We start from the raw sequence: 16,621 nt of genomic DNA on the forward strand, positions 1-16,621 counted from the left end.
TGTTGCACTTCTAACACCTGGCGTGAGCCCCTTTAAAGTAAGGTTACCTTGCAAGCTGGATATCCCTGGAACAACTGAAATGTGTTCTATTACAAACAGTCCAGTAGTCAGAATGGCTTAAATCAAAAGCTGAGAACTTTATTTAGGCGCAAACAATAACACTGCTTCAGTGGTGGAAAAAGGTTGCACAAAACAAAGATTCTTCATAAATCAAAACATAAATCCCATAGCTCTGGACTTCATTACATGCCACACAGTCCATGCGTTTCTCTTCACCAGAACTTGTGTTTCAACAGGCAATTTGCTCTCCCTGTCACACGTTTCAATTCAAAACAGACTTGAAAACAAAAGGAAAATCATATGCCCCAATTCTTTAAGCTAGCCTTGCCAGTAACCAGCATGGCAAACAGAGCAGTCCTTGAGTTAACTTTACCCAGCTTCCGAAAGCTCACGGAGTTAGTTGTGCTTCCCAGATTGCTTAGGGTAATTGGTTAACCGACACAAGCAGGCATGGAGGTTTGTAATATGAAACTAGAGGCTTTCAGCTGCTCCCTCTCTCTCAGATATGAGCTAGGGCTGAAGCAATATGCATAAACTGTTACGCTTCAAACAGGGATATTTCCAGGGATTAACTTCTGCCTCAACCTTCACAGTTTCTAACATAAGGTAGAAAAGGTAAGTGGGAAAGATATCATCTTATCACACTCCTCGGGGCTAAGAAATCTCCATTTCTTCAGGTTGGGATTCAGGGAGATTATAACTGTCCTCTATTACCATAGGTTCAGGCATACACAGATCTATAGGAAGGTTCCTAACCTGGTCCTCTTCCATGATCCAGTCATTTCCTGCCAGTGGTTCTGATTGCTTCCCAGTCAGCACAGATTCCCACAGGGCTTCTTCCTCCTTCCTGGGACTCCTCCCCGATCTGGTTTCTGTTCCTCTGCCTGCTCTGGTTAGCTCATTATAGAGTCTCTGTTTAAGCTGAGGGAAGAAACCACTCCCCTTTTGCTGCAGGGGAGAAAGTTTTCTTCCCTTGGCTTGAACTGTTCTCAAGGCACCCTGCTGTGCTGCCTTCTGCTTCACAGAATCTGCAAACCAATAAGGCCAATCCTTACTGTCTGATCTCAGTACATTATCAGGGAAGTCCCAGCTGTCTGGACCTTCTTCCCTTTCTCCCTCTGAGTCCACAGGATAGTCAGCTGATTTACTCCCCCGAGCTCTGATTTGGTTAGCCCTTCTGCATCTGGGCTTGTAATTCCTACCAAATTTCTCTGTGACAAGACTCGGGGTTGCAGGATTGTCACATCGTACAGCAAGTATAACCAAAGGTTTAACGAGACTGCCTAGATGGAACTTATATGTAGTGACTTAGGCCATCTAAAAACAGGTCTAAGTGGCAAAAAGATATCCAAAATGACCAGATACCCACTGCAGACACAAAGTACAGACCACACACACTCCCCCAGTGATCACACTCCTCCCCCCCAAACTGCCATAAAAATAGGAATAAAAACATACACATCTGCCTCCAGAACATCAGCACCTGGCATTGGAAATCCTATTAGAGCTGCACAAAGGTGGCTTAAGTGGTCTGGGGGGTGAGCTAGTGAACCATAGAGAGGAGGACTCAGGCCCATAAGCCACTCTAACCACTGCATTCATGGTAAAACATGTGCACCCACCAAACCCCCCCAAATCCTTTTGTACTGCCATTTAGGTGGTACCTGCAGCCATAAGGGCTATTGGGGTGGTAGACAGGTGGGTATTAGTGGGTTTGGGGGGAGCTCACCATGACCTATAAGGGAGTTGTGGTGAGATATTTATGTTGCACCCTTTTTGTGACGTTCACAGCAGTGTCCTGTAAGGTGCCCCACTACTTTGTTGTCATATCTGGGTGTCCAGTCCATCACTGTGCTGACCCCGCCATTATCCAAAAAGTCTTATTCTAGGCATTTTTGATTTGGACAAATTTTTGAATGAGAATGGGGTATAAAGATTAGATGACTTAGCGGTCTGGCCGATCAAACTGCTGGAAGTATAATTAGACTTTCGAAAACCAAAATCTTTTGGATGTATTTTGGGGGAATGGACTTTTGACACTGCCAACTTTGGGTGACTAGCAACTTAGGCCCAAAATGGACTTAGACATTTCTTTGACTATGCCCCTCCATGTATTTACAAGGGTCATACTGAAATTAATGAGCAACAATTTAAAAAAATCAGAATTTATTAATGTAGAAAAACAAGTACATCATCTTAATGTACAGACTTTTCTTCTCTTTTTCAATATAGTCATCATTTCTCTGCACACATTTTTCCCATTGTTCTGTAAGCTTGAAAATTCCCTTGCGGTAGAACTCCACTGTATTCCAGTTATCTGAAGACACAGACACATTGCTTTCTGGATGTCCTCCACCATCTTGTAGAGTTGGCCTCACATCTGTTCTTTCACAAAACTGAAAAGATGGTAGCCAGAGGGTGCCAGGTCAAGACTGTAGGCAGGGTGCAGAAAATCTTCATAATTTTGATATCTATGATGAAGGTTGAGCGATTTTTTTTTTTCTCTTAACTTTGTGTTTTTCAGTCAACAAACGTGGGACCCAATGGGCAAAAACTTTTTAATAGCCTAAGCTTTCAATCCTTTCCTGCACCGCACTGTGTCCTATTCCAAGTTTTGCTGATTTAAAAACATAAGAATAGCCTTACTGGGTCAGACCAATGGTCCATCAAGCCCAGTAGCCCGTTCTCACATCGGAAGTATCTGACAATCTGAAACTCTTTGTCAGTGCATCTTAGATGCACCATTATTTGCCATTTAAGAAGGCTTTAATAGCTTATTTTTTCATAACATTTATGATTGAAAATTGGACAATTGTTCTTAATCTAGCCAATATTTTTATAATGTGGTCTTATTGTTATTTCCCAGGCTCTACCTGGCTGATTTCTTGTTGTTGTTTTTTTTTTTAACTGATCCTCACAGAGCTCAGAATGGGTTACAAAGGATGTACTAAAGAATATTCCCTGTCTGTCCTGGCAGGCTTACTATCTAATATATCTGGGACAGTGGAGCATTAAGACCCAAATTCTGTTACCAGCGCCTAAAGTTAGGCACCTATTTCAGAGGCGCCTTCCTAGATAGACACCTATCTAAATTGAATAACAAGCTCAATTAAGCTTTTTAATCAGAACTGATTGAAACATAGGCGGCCTATCAAGAAAGCGCAATTCTATAACAAGGCGCCTCTAAAAATTTAGGCGGCCTTCAAAAAAATAGGCGCTATGCATGTTAGGCATGGGCGTGGCTATGTGTTAGGCGCCTTCTTACAGAATCGCTGATCTTAAGCATGCTTAAGGACTTGCATGGGCGCCTAACTTGAGTTGACCTATTTAATGGGCACCTCAAAACTAGGTGCCCAAATTGGTGCCGCTCAGCACGATTCACTAAACAGCACCCGATTTTACTCGAATCGCGCTGAACAGTGCCTAAGTAGGCGCCTAACTTTTGGGCACTAATTAGAGAATTTGTCCTTAAGTGACTTGCCCAGGGTCATAAGGAGCAGTATGAGATTTAAACCTATGACCTCAGGGTGCAGAGGTGATAACTCTCATTACTATGTCACACTTTCCTTTATATTGTGATCTGCACTGAACTTTTTTTGGGTTGCTGTAGAATATAAGAATCAATGTAATGTAATATGGATGTTTTCATGTGTTGCCTTTACCTTGTTTCATTTGTATTGGGCTGATTTTTAAGTATTATATTTTTATAAGAATAAGAATATTCATTGATGGTTTGGGCATACCCAGAGGCCATTATAGACTAAAATTTATATTTTTTTATAGAATGTTCCCCTAAATTTGTACCTGAGACAATGGAGATCTTAGTGATAACCAGGATCAAAAGAAGGAGAAACAAGATTTGAACCAGTCTTTCCTAATTTTCAGACCAGAACTCCAATCACTAGGCTACTCCTCTACCCCATATACTTGTACACCAGTTTGAGAGAATTTCTTCTTAAAGGCAGTCAATAAACCCCAGTAACTAACTAACCCCCCTTTTACAAAAGCGCAGCATGTTTTTTTAGTGCTGGTTGTGGTGGTAACAGCTCCCACGCTCATAGAATTCCTATGAGCCACAGTGCAGTTACCACCGTGGCCGATGCTAAAAACCATGCTATACTTTTGTAAAAAAAAAAAAAAAAAAAAGGGGAGTAAATATGTCTTATAGTTTAGGTAATTTATCTCATTGGTGATCCTCCTTAAATTGCTTCCACCTTCCCAATGCCTATTTAGATATTGCCTCCAGCAGGCATGCAAGTTTCAACGTGATGTCTCAATAAAATGGCAAAATTTGTAATGTTGAGTTGTCCACAAACAAGAGAAATTCAGTCAATACTTTTTTTTTCCAAAAATGTTCTCGATATTCAGGTGTTTCTTATTATTTTTGTTTGGGGTTACTTTCACACATTCTTTGCACTACATTTGATTGATTTATTTGGATTTATATTCTGTCCTCCCAGAAGAACTTAGAATGGGTTACAAGTTTAGATATATAACATAAGATAACGGTATAGTAATGAAGAGCATGACAGTACATGTTAGATCATGACATAATAAGACAATACATAGGGGAGCATGATAGTACTCAAAAAGTATGGCAATACATAATAGGATATGACAGGACAAGACCTCATATAGCATAGGGTGGTAATGTTATGAGTTTGTTTTGACATTGCAGTAACTAACTGAGCTTGACAGTACATTACAGTGCCTGACAATGCGAAATGTGGTTAGGCAGTACATAACAGAGCATGACAGTGCATTAGGATGCATGACAGGATAATACATAACTGTGAATGTTAATATATTGTTAATTGTTTATTGAGAGCTTCTATACTTCTAGAAATGACTGGGGAGTCAATTGAGAGTGGTTTACATGACCTTCTATAAAGGTGTTGCAATACAGGGGCTTCTGTAAAGGTGATACAATACAGAGATTTTAATACCAATATGCCATAATCAAAAATCCTACTTATATGCATACATTTTTATCATAATCAATACCGGTGCATTGATTATCCTGAGTGGTCTAGAATGGTCTAGAATGGGTATAAGTGAATTGATTTTTCACGCCATCAAGATTTTTTTTTAATGCATCAAGATTTACAAAAACTAGGAGACACTCAATGAAGTTACAAAGTAATACTTTTAAAACCAATAGGAGGAAATATTTGTTTCACTCAGATAATAGTTAAGCTCTGGAACACATTGCCAGAGGATGTAGTAAGAGTAGTTAATATAACTAGTTTTAAAAAAAGATTTGGACAAGTTCCTGGAAGAAAAGTCCATACTCTGCTGTTGAGACAGAAATGGGGGAAGCATGGATCAGTAAGGCTATTCTTATGTTTTTAATGTCAATTATAAGGTGGTAAGTGCCAGTAAAACATGTAAACTCATTGGATGGCTTTAAAAGAGGACTGATCCTTACAAAGGAAAAAAGCACTAAAAAGAATTGGTGAAGACTAGGAAATGAACAAAGAAGTTGAAAGTCTACTGTTGTAAGAATTTAATGTAGTAGCCAAATATCTTGCTAATCCGTCTGAATACAATACAATTCAGCATTTAGGCATGTTTCTGCATGTTAATATACAGATTGTAAAAATCACCACTTACATGTTTTTTTGCCACCATAATGGCCCCATCCATTTAAACTAAAAATATAAGCTATTTAGAGAGTACCGTATTTTCACGCATATAACGCGCGCGTTATACGCGTTTTTACCTACCGCGCATACCCCTCGCGCGTTATACGCGTTAGTGCGGTATACAAAATTTTTTTTACATAGTTCCCACCCCGCCCGACGCCCGATTCACCCCCCCCAGCAGGACCGCTCACACCCCCACCCCGAACGACTGCTCGCACGCGCTCCCACCCGCACCCGCATCCACGATCGGAGCAAGAGGGAGCCCAAGCCCTCTTGCCCGGCTGACTCCCCAACTCCCCGACAATATCGGGCCAGGAGGGAGCCCAAACCCTCCTGGCCACGGCGACCCCCTACTCCCACCCCGTACTACATTACGGGCAGGAGGGATCCCAGGCCCTCCTGCCCTCGACGCAAACCCCCCTCCCTCCAACAACCGCCCCCCCCCAAGAACCTCCGACCGCCCCCCAGCCGACCCGCGACCCCCCTGGCCGACCCCCACGACACCCCCACCCCCTTCCCCGTACCTTTGGTAGTTGGCCGGACAGATGGGAGCCAAACCCGCCTGTCCGGCAGGCAGCCAACGACGGAATGAGGCCGGATTGGCCCATCCGTCCCAAAGCTCCGCCTACTGGTGGGGCCTAAGACGCGTGGGCCAATCAGAATAGGCCCTGGAGCCTTAGGTCCCACCTGGGGGCGCGGCCTGAGGCACATGGGCCCAACCCGACCATGTGCCTCAGGCCACGCCGTGAACGGAGAGTCGGGACAGCACACGGAGAGTCGGGGCAGTGCACGGAAAGTCAGGGAGGGTGAACGGAGAGTCGGGACAGCGCACGGAGAGGCGGGGCAGTGCACGGAAAGTCAGGGAGGGTGAACGGATAGTCGGGACAGCGCACGGAGAGTCGGGGAGGGCGAAAGGAGAGTCGGGGTGGCCAGAGGAGAGTCGGGGCGGGCGAAAGGACAGTCGGGCAGCATGTGCGGTATACCCGTGAGCACGGTATACAAAAGTTTTTGTACATAAAATCGTGGTTTCTGCGCGCTATACCCGTGTGCGCGTTTTACACGGGTGCGCGTTATCTGCGTGAAAATACGGTACCTCAGTATTACCACTATCAGGATCATTTCCAGGTCTATCCTTGTTCAGCCGTCTTGAGATCATTGACCCGCCTCTTTTACTAAGGTATGCTATGCATTTTAGCATGCGCTAAATATTAGCATGCGCTAACCACACACTAAACGCTAACGCGTGCATGGTAGTCTATGGACGCATTGTAGATTTAGCGTGCGCTAAACACGGGCTAAAACACTTGGCACACATCAGTAAAAGAGGGGGTGAATGTTCAGCTAGCTTTGAATATTGGATCAATGTAATGTAGAACTTGCAAACTTTGGAGATAAAGTTATTCTTGCTTTCTTTCCCACTCAAGGAAGTTTAAGTCAATTTATTTTGTTATTATGTATTTCCTGTTGTTTCTGTCAGGCCTCAACAGAATAATGTAGCATTTGGGGATAAAGATACATCCCAGAATTCCAGAACTAGAGGCCATAATAGCAAATATCTCCACTGCTACCATATACTTTCCCCTGGTGCTCAGGTATGTTGGGATGAAAGAAATCCAGACACTGCAGAACATCAGCATGCTGAAGGTGATATGTTTGGCCTCATTGAAACTACCAGGTAGGTTTCTTGCTAGAAAAGCTACAAAAAAGCTGATACCAGCCAGAAATCCCAGGTAACCCAGAACACAGTAAAATGCAATTGCTGACCCTTCATTACATTCAATTAATATTGTTCCAATTTCTGATTGAATGTTTTGATGTGAGAATGGAGTAGCGATACCCAACCAGACAAGGCATATGAGAACTTGAAGAAGGGAACAGGAAAAGACTATAGAGTATGAAACTCTGGAACCCATCCATTTCCGGAGCTTGCTTCCAGGCTTGGTGGCCTGGAATGCCATGACCACCGTGATTGTTTTTGCCAGGACAGAGGAGAGAGAGATGGAGAAAGTTATTCCAAAGACAGTCTGTCGGAAAACACAAGTCACTTCATCAGGATGGCCTATGAATATCAATGAACAAAGGAAGCAGAGCATGAGAGAAACTAAGAGAATGTAGCTTAGGTTTCTGTTGTTGGATCTCACAATGGGAGTGTCTTGGTACTTTATGAAGATTCCCAGAATGACAGCAGTGATGACAAAGAAGAAAATGCTGATAAGTGTCAAAATGATGCCCAAAGGTTCTTCATTGGATAAGAAGTTTATCAATTTTGGGACACAGACATCTCTTTTTTCATTGGGCCATTGGTCCTCTGGGCATTTCATACAGTTGTTCATATCTAAAAAGAAATAATATTTTCTTATCATCTCAAAATTGATATCAGTGTACATAAAAACATAAGAATTGCTGCTGCTGGGTCAGACCAGTGGTCCATCATGCCCAGCAGTCCATTCACGTGACAGCTCCCAGGTCAAAGACCAGTGCTCTAAATGAGTGCAGCCTCACTTGCGTACGTTCCAGTTTAGCAGGAACTTGTCCAACTTTGTCTTGAATCCCTGGAGGGTGATTTCTCCTATAACAGACTCCGGAAAAGTGTTTCAGTTTTCTACCACTCTCTGGGTGAAGAAGAACTTCCTTACATTTGTATGGAATCTATCCTCTTTCAATTTTAGAGCGTGCCCTCTCATTCTCCCTACCTTAGAGAGGGTGAACAATCTGTCTTTATCTGTTAAGTCGATTCCCTTCAGTATTTTGAATGTTTTGATCATGTCCCCTCTCAGTATCCTCTTTTCAAGGAAGAAAAGGTCCAGTTTCTCCAATCTTTCACTGTTTGGCAACTCCTCCAGCCCCTTAACCATTTTAGACGCTCTTCTCTAGACCATTTCGAGTAGTACCGTGTCCTTCTTCATTTATGGTGACCAGTTCTGGACGCAGTACTCCAGGTGAGGGCGCACCATGGCCCAGTACAGCAGCATGATAACCTTCTCTGATCTGTTTGTGATCCCCTTCTTAATCATTCCTAGCATTCTGTTCACTCTTTACGCCACCACCACGCATTGCGTGGACGGCTTCATCGACTTAGCAATTAGAACTCCCAAGTCTCTTTCCTGGGAGGTCTCTCCAAGTACCGCCAAGGACATTCTGAATTCGTGCATGAGATTTTTGTTATTGACATGCATCACTTTATACTTATCCAAACTGAACCTCATTTGCCATGTTGATGCCCATTTCTCGAGCTTGATTATGTCACGTTGCAGATCTTCACAATCCCTATGTGTCTTCACTGCTCTGAATAGCTTTGTATCTTCCGCAAATTTAATCACCTCAGTCGTCATACCAATGTCCAGATCATTTATAAAAGATGTTGAAGAGCACGGGTCTAAGCACTGAGCCCTGCGGCACCCCACTGGTGACATTCTTCCAGTCCGATTATTGTCCATTTACCCCCACTCTCTGTGTAGAAGAATAATTAAATATTGTTCTTTTAAATTTAGCAATATTTTTCTCAGGCATATAGGATATGCTAGAATGTAGGGATAAGCTTCATTTTTAAAGTTTGATATGCATTCATAGGGTGATTTTACAGCATGTCACCCATATGTGAAGAATAAATAGACTTTTATTTTGGGTGAATTTTGAAAAGAGATGTGGAGGCTCATTTTCAATGTGATGTCAATGTGATGTAAATCTGATTTTGGACATTTTGGGAAAAATCCAAAAATCCTGTAGAGAAAATGACCATTTTCAAACCAGAAAAAAACCAACATATCTTCATTTTTTGAAAATGGCCATTTGTTTTTCCTCAATGTGCCTATCATTTTGAAGCATTTTTTTTTTTAAATAGACAAATTAAAAACACACCAAAACCAGTCATTGTGATGTAGAAGTGGGCTAACATTCTTAGTAGACTGATAACACAGACATCCCAGCAAAGCAGTGGGGTACCCTAGTAAACTTCACATACTGCTATTTTATAGACATGGAAGATATTAGAAATATACACTGCCCAAAGCTGAGAATTGACAAATTCAGAAGCAAAAACAAAACAAAAAACATTTTTTCTTCCTTTTGTTGTCTAAGCATTGATTTGGTCCCAGTGTCTCCTGCTTTTCTTAATTCTCTTCAAAAGGTCTACTGTCCTTTTGAACTTTCTTTTCTCTCTATGTCCATTATCCATCTTTTCTCTGAATCCCTATCTCTTCTATTCAGCTACTGTACTCTCTGTTCCTGCCCCAATCCTCCATCTCTGATTGTGTCTCCTTGTATTCACCCTTTTTATATTACCTCTTTGTGTCACTGTCTTTGTGCTCCCTCCATGCCCAGCATCTACTCTCTGTCTCTCTCCATATCTATTTTCTCTCCTACCTTCCTCCTGCACACCAATCTACCTCATAGTTCAACATCTCTTCTCTTTCTCTTTCCCTCCTTAGACTAGAATCTTCTTCTATCACTGCTTGGTTATTCCTCTACTTTAATTCCTACCTTCCTCCTGTACCCACTAATACTACCCCCCCCAAATTCCAGCATATCTTCTTTCTCTCTCCCTCCTTGTTCTAGAGTCTCTTTATCTCTTTCACTCTCTCCCCACCTTCCTTTAGTTCTCCATTCCAATTTATTTCTTTTTCTCTTTCCCTCCCTCTTTAGTCCAGGATTTGTGCGTATATGTGTGTGTGTGTCTCTCTCCCCCTTGGTCCAAAGTGTATCTGTCTGTCCACTCCCTCTAGTACATTGTCTGGTCAGTCTCTTCAACATTTGCTTTGATCCACATTTCTTTTCCCATCCTCTCCCCTCCAATACTCTACTGACATCTAAAAAAATTTGTGCTAAAAATAGTCACTTTAGTCTGTTAAAGGCCTTGGAAAACCCTGTCCTACATTTCTTGTTCATGTTTGATTCTGTAACTGGTGCTAATGTATGAAACATGACCGGCGGACACTGTTTAGAAGACCACTGATATTGGTGCCATTATAGAATCCAGGCCTATGTGTAGAGTTCTGCCTGCATGGACTGCTTATGGCCTCCTGGTTTTTGTCAGCCCTGTTCCTGGTCCCAGACCTAAACAAATTTTTTTTGTTGTATATTAAGTATTGATTACCTACTCTAAGTAATTCTAGGCAGCTTCTAAGCAATTTTGGGCAGCTTACAAAATAATACATTCAGTATGAAAGACAGACAATAAAAAAAATTAATATGAACATAAGAAATAAAATATTTAAGGCTGAATATTACATTACATTAGTGATTTCTATTCTGCCATTACCTTACAGTTCAAGGCGGATTACAAATGAATTGTCAGGACATTAGAAGTGTGTTTGGAGTAATTAGTACATTTCTTTAAGTTGCTAAGGATTACATCTGAATTGTCATGATATTAGAAGTACATAAGGAGTAGTTGAAGGTGATGTTTGGGGTAGTTCTGATTTTGTTAATTCAGTTTTATGTGTTTTTTGAATAGAAGGGTTTTTTTATTTCTTTTTTGAAGGTTTTGTAGTCTGTGGTCTAGGTCAGTAGATTGTAGAGTTGGATGTAACTGGTTAAGACCCCTTTTTATCAAGCTGCAGTGGAGGTTTTTACCATGGGTCTATGAGGTATATGATTCAATGCTCATGCAATTCTTACGAGTGTCAGAACATTTACCTCACTAGCCCATGGTAAAAACCTCTACCATATTAAAAGGGGCCTAAGTGATGATTGTGAATGGATCTAAACTCCTTAACAGTATACTGGACTTGATGGACCTTTGGTCTTTCCCATAATGGAAACTGATGTTTTTAGGGTATACCTAGGGGCCTTAAAAGGCAGTTTTTATTGTCCCCTAAATCCTTTGAAAATCAGGTTTTCCTATATATTCCAGGAGGAATTCTTTGCTACTGAGCACAATCTTCCATTAATCCCTGTCCCCATTCCCTCCTCCTCCTCCCCCACATGGATCTGGCCTTTTTTCCATTGACTGACCCCCCCAGTGAGATAAGACATACCTGTGAGCCTCCTAAGGAAGCATTAGTGGTGGCATTGTGAATGAGCTGCTTGCACCCAGCCCCACCATGGCCTTTCTTCTGCCACATCACTTTCTGTAGATAGATGACATGGTAGAGGGAAAACCATGGCAGAGCTGGCCACAAGCAGCCTGTACACTGTTCTGCCTCTGATGGATGCTACTGCTCTGGAAGACCCACAGGTATGTCTAATCTCATGGGGATTTTGAGAAAGAGATAGAGAGAGAACAGGCCTGCATAGGGGAAGGGAAGGGACATGGATGCTAGACAACAATTTAGGGGGCAGAGAAGGATACAACATGGATGCTAGGCCCATAGTGGGAGGAAAGGAGGGGACATGGATGCTGGACTGTGAGTGGGGGGTAGAAGGAATATGGACCTGGACTGCAAGTAGGGGAGAGGAAGGGACTTGGATCCTGGACTACAATTAGAAGGAGAAGAAAGGGAACATGGATGCTAGGCAAGCAGAGGAAAAATTATAGAAAAAGGGAATATGGATACTACCCTGCATGTGTGGGAGAGAGGAGGCATGAATTCTAGACCTGCATGGGTAGGAGGAGAAGGGAGAGGATGTGGATGATCAACACATAGGTAGAGAGGAAATGGGGTGAGAAGGAAACCAAGTCCAGTAAAGGAGGTGAGAAGGAATAGATGCTTTACCATAGAGAAAGGGAGAGATGCCAGGCCATGGGGAGTAGGAAAGGAATTCAAGTTTCAAACAAGAGAGGTAGGGTAAGGGGACATGGATGTTAGACCTGCAAGTGGGGGTGGGGATATGGTACAGAGAGGAAGAGGGAGTTATCAAGACCATTAATGGGATGGGAAGGGAAGAAGAGACTCAGCCAGTGAAGAGAGGGAGAAGAAGATATCAGACCATGGGAGCCAAAGAGGGGATTCAGGGTGTGAGAGGGGGTAAGATTTAGAGGGAGATAGATGGAGTGAGAGAAGGAACTCAGGAGGTAGGAACCTGAGAATGTAAAAGGCAGGATTTTCAGGCTTCAGAATAACAAAATTCTACACAAAAACATTACCAATTAACTTTGTAGAATTTTGAAATATTGTGTGCAGAATTTTCATGCATTTTGAACAGAATTTTCAAACTTTTTGTGCAGAATTCCACCAGGAGTATCTATGCAAGTGGATTCAAGTAGGGATAGGAAATAGTACTTGATATAATACCTTTCTATAGTTAAAATCGAAGTGGTATACATATTATATACACACAGTAAGTATTTTAGACCTGGGGCAATGGAGAGTTAAATGATTTGCCTAGAGTCACAAGGGGCTGCAGTGGGAATTCAACCCAAATCCCATGTTCTCAGGATGCTACACTCAAAACTAGGATACTCCTCCCCTTTGTACTTCTGAATTTGAACAATGAAGGATGGACATTCGAATTACGATCTACTGGTTTCTTCTAATTAACCAAAACTGAACATTATAGGCCTCCATTCTATTAACAACACCTATACAATAGGCGTTGAGAAACACAGTATGCAGCGCATGTCAATCTTAAGTTAGGCACCATTTATAGATTTATGCCTAGCAGTGCCTAAAGTAAGAGCCAATAAGCATCCTAATTTTAGGTGGCCCTATTTATTTTAGGGTTTTCTTGGTCTAAATAACTGTATTAAATGTAGGCACCTAAGTCCAAAACATGCCATTATGCCAAACACACCCATAATCCGCTCCCTGGTAGGTGCCTTGGACTAGGCATTTACTTGAAAATGGTGCTAATTGCTTATTATTGGCACCAATAAGCTTTCTTAATAATTAAGTAGGTGTCTGTTATAGAATCTGGGCCAAATTGCTGGAATGAATGGTCCATTGGTCTTTTTTTCAGTATATATTGCATTGGTTTCTTTTAAATTTCAAAGAGCATACATGATTCTGAATAACCTGCCATTATAAACCTCATGGGCTACACATCACTCACCAGTTTCATTGGAGATTTCTCCACTTGGACAGGGAATACAGTCATAGCAGCAGACAGGCTTTCCTTCTTTTGTTAATTTCCTGTAGCCGGGAGCACAGCTCTGACTGCATCTGGATTTTGGAGGTGTCTGAGGGTTGAGAAAATAATATATATTCAAGTGACAGAGGACTGTAGTTTTTAAAATGTAACATTACTTTTCTGTCAATTTATGGAGCTTTTCAGATATTTTCTTCAGATATCACAAATTTCCCTTTAGAGATATGTTTCCAGAAGTCTCAATCTAATGTAGCAATATTTTACTAGCTGATAGTTTATTCCTAGAACACATATATTGTAGGAAGTGATATTTAACTATTTAAAAATAAAGTATTTCTATGGGGAGTTGTTTAGGACAGAAACATAAAAACAAGAAACTGAAGACAGTTAACGACTATATGGCTTGTTCAGTCTACTCATCCATGCCATGTACATCCCTTCCTCTTCCTGAGAGATCCTATGTCTCAAGATTTCTTGAATTCAGTGATCTGGATATTCAACAGGAGATAGCCAGTTATCTCCTGCTGAATATCAGTAGAGAGCTGGCTAAACTTGACTTAGCCTGATAAGAGTCATTTCCAGCTGGCTAAGACCCACTGAATATCAGGGGGTTGTCTCTACCACTACTACTGAGAGGCCATTTCATGAATTCATCATACTTTCTGTGTAAAAGTATTTTCTTAAGTTACTCCTGAATAGGGTTACCATATTTTCCTTTTGAAAAATATGGATCCATGGCCACGCCTCCAGGACCACCCAGTTCTGCCCTCTCCTACCCCCAGGCAGTATCCGTGCATGCTCATACATGATATGGTTGGACAAAGTGCTAGGTTTGGAAAGCCTTCCGGCCCCTCCTCTCTGGTATGTCCTCAAAAGGAGGACATGTCTGGGGTAACCCAACTCCTGAGTATCCCCTTTTACCTTGACGGATGAAGAAAAACTTAAGGGCATGATTACTAATGTGTACTACTATTACGATGTGTTATTATGCTGTTAATTCCAGTTATTAGTATTAAGGGCTTCTTCTATCAAACTGCGCTAGCAGTTTTTAGCACAGAGAGCTGTGCTGAATGGCCCACGCTGCTCCCGACGCTCATAGGAACTCTATGAGCTTCGGGAGCAGCGCAGTCCATTCAGCACAACTTACCATGCTACAAACTGCTAGCGCAGTTTGATAGAAGAGGCCCTAGGTCTCATTGCATAAAATGGGATATGTTGCAAAATAATTTGAGTCAGTAGCACGTTAGCAACTGTACTTCTTAATGGGGTAAGAATCTACAGAGGTACATACTGGCATCTAAGTCCACTTCTGGTGCAAATCATGCAATGCTTTGTGTTTTTGTATTTTCTAATCTATTTTGGATCCCAAGTTCAGACCTCAGAGGCAGTGGGAAGCAAGACGATGAGACAAGAGCCAGGTGGTACATAAAAGTATATTTTATAGGAATAGACATTTATAAATATAGAGTATTTTGTAAATTAGATTTAGAGCTGCTTCTGTGAATGTAATAACTAGAGAATGACATGGAAACTGCTACCATGGTAATATCACAGTTATCATAGTATTGGGAAGACATCAAAAAATCCATTGGAAATGCCATAGGTATGGTGGATCATTCTGTGGTAGTACCACAGGAATGAGAATCATTTTCACAGCATTTCCACTGTCCATTCTCTCTCTTTTCTATCCTTCCTCCTATGTCCTCCCAGCTCTCTTCAGTGTGAACCACTTTTGGGGATTTGGGGATTAATTTGGGGATTTGGGGATTTTGCATTTGGGGATTAATAATAGGAAGGAACCGTATATGCTGGGAGGAGAGAAGCTGATATGCACGGACGGGGAGAGGGACCTTGGGATTATAGTGTCCGAAGATCTAAAGGCGAAAAAACAGTGTGACAAGGCAGTGGCTGCTGCCAGAAGGATGTTGAGCTGTATAAAGAGAGGCATAGTCAGTAGAAGGAAGAAGGTGTTGATGCCCCTGTACAGGTCATTGGTGAGGCCCCACTTGGAGTATTGTGTTCAGTTTTGGAGACCGTATCTGGTGAAAGACATAAGAAGACTTGAGGCGGTCCAGAGGAGGGCGACGAAAATGATAGGAGGCTTGCGCCAGAAGACGTATGAGGAGAGACTGGAAGCCCTGAATATGTATACCCTAGAGGAAAGGAGAGACAGGGGAGATATGATTCAGACGTTCAAATACTTGAAGGTATTAACGTAGAACAAAATCTTTTCCAGAGAAAGGAAAATGGTAAATCCAGAGGACATAATTTGAGGTTGAGGGGTGGTAGATTCAGGGGCAATGTTAGGAAATTCTACTTTACGGAGAGGGTAGTGGATGCCTGGAATGTGCTCCCGAGAGAGGTGGTGGAGAGTAAAACTGTGACTGAGTTCAAAGAAGCGTGGGATGAACACAGAAGATTTAGAATCAGAAAATAATATTAAATATTGAACTAGGCCAGTTACTGGGCAGACTTGCACGGTCTGTGTCTGTGTATGGCCGTTTGGTGGAGGATGGGCAGGGGAGGGCTTCAATGGCTGGGAGGGTGTAGATGGGCTGGAGTAAGTCTTAACAGAGATTTCGGCAGTTGGAACCCAAGCACAGTACTGGGTAAAGCTTTGGATTCTTGCCCAGAAATAGCTAAGAAGAAAAAATTAAAAAAATTTTTTTTAAAAAAAATTTAAATTGAATCAGGTTGGGCAGACTGTATGGACCATTCGGGTCTTTATCTGCCGTCATCTACTATGTTACTATGTTAGAAGTCTCACGACTATGGCGGTATAGAAGAATAAAGTTATTATTATTATTATTATTACTCTCTTACCTACCCTACTCTCTAGCATACTCAGATAGCTGTACAGCTCCAGAGTCTCTTCTGCTCTATGGCAGTCCCAGGTACACAGGAACTGCATGAGCTGTCAATGAAGAGACATCACTCTTTTAAGTTACAGG

The 16,621-nt window shown here is 42.0% G+C and overlaps 1 protein-coding gene across 1 annotated transcript in view; it reads right to left on the bottom strand.

The window, feature by feature from the left end:
* Nucleotides 1–3,680: 3,680 nt before the first annotated feature.
* Nucleotides 3,681–16,621, bottom strand: part of LOC117346205 (vomeronasal type-2 receptor 26-like) — a 58,905-nt gene continuing 45,964 nt past the window's right edge. The window contains exons 5-7 of the mRNA XM_033915606.1: nt 13,635–13,761; nt 7,157–8,040; nt 3,681–3,725 (exon numbers count right to left, since the gene is read on the bottom strand). Coding sequence (XP_033771497.1) covers nt 3,681–3,725; nt 7,157–8,040; nt 13,635–13,761 — 1,056 coding nt within the window. The remainder of the gene's footprint in view (nt 3,726–7,156; nt 8,041–13,634; nt 13,762–16,621) is intronic.

The sequence above is a fragment of the Geotrypetes seraphini genome, chromosome 12, assembly GCF_902459505.1.
Source record: "Geotrypetes seraphini chromosome 12, aGeoSer1.1, whole genome shotgun sequence".
Classification (NCBI taxonomy): Eukaryota; Metazoa; Chordata; class Amphibia; order Gymnophiona; family Dermophiidae; genus Geotrypetes; species Geotrypetes seraphini.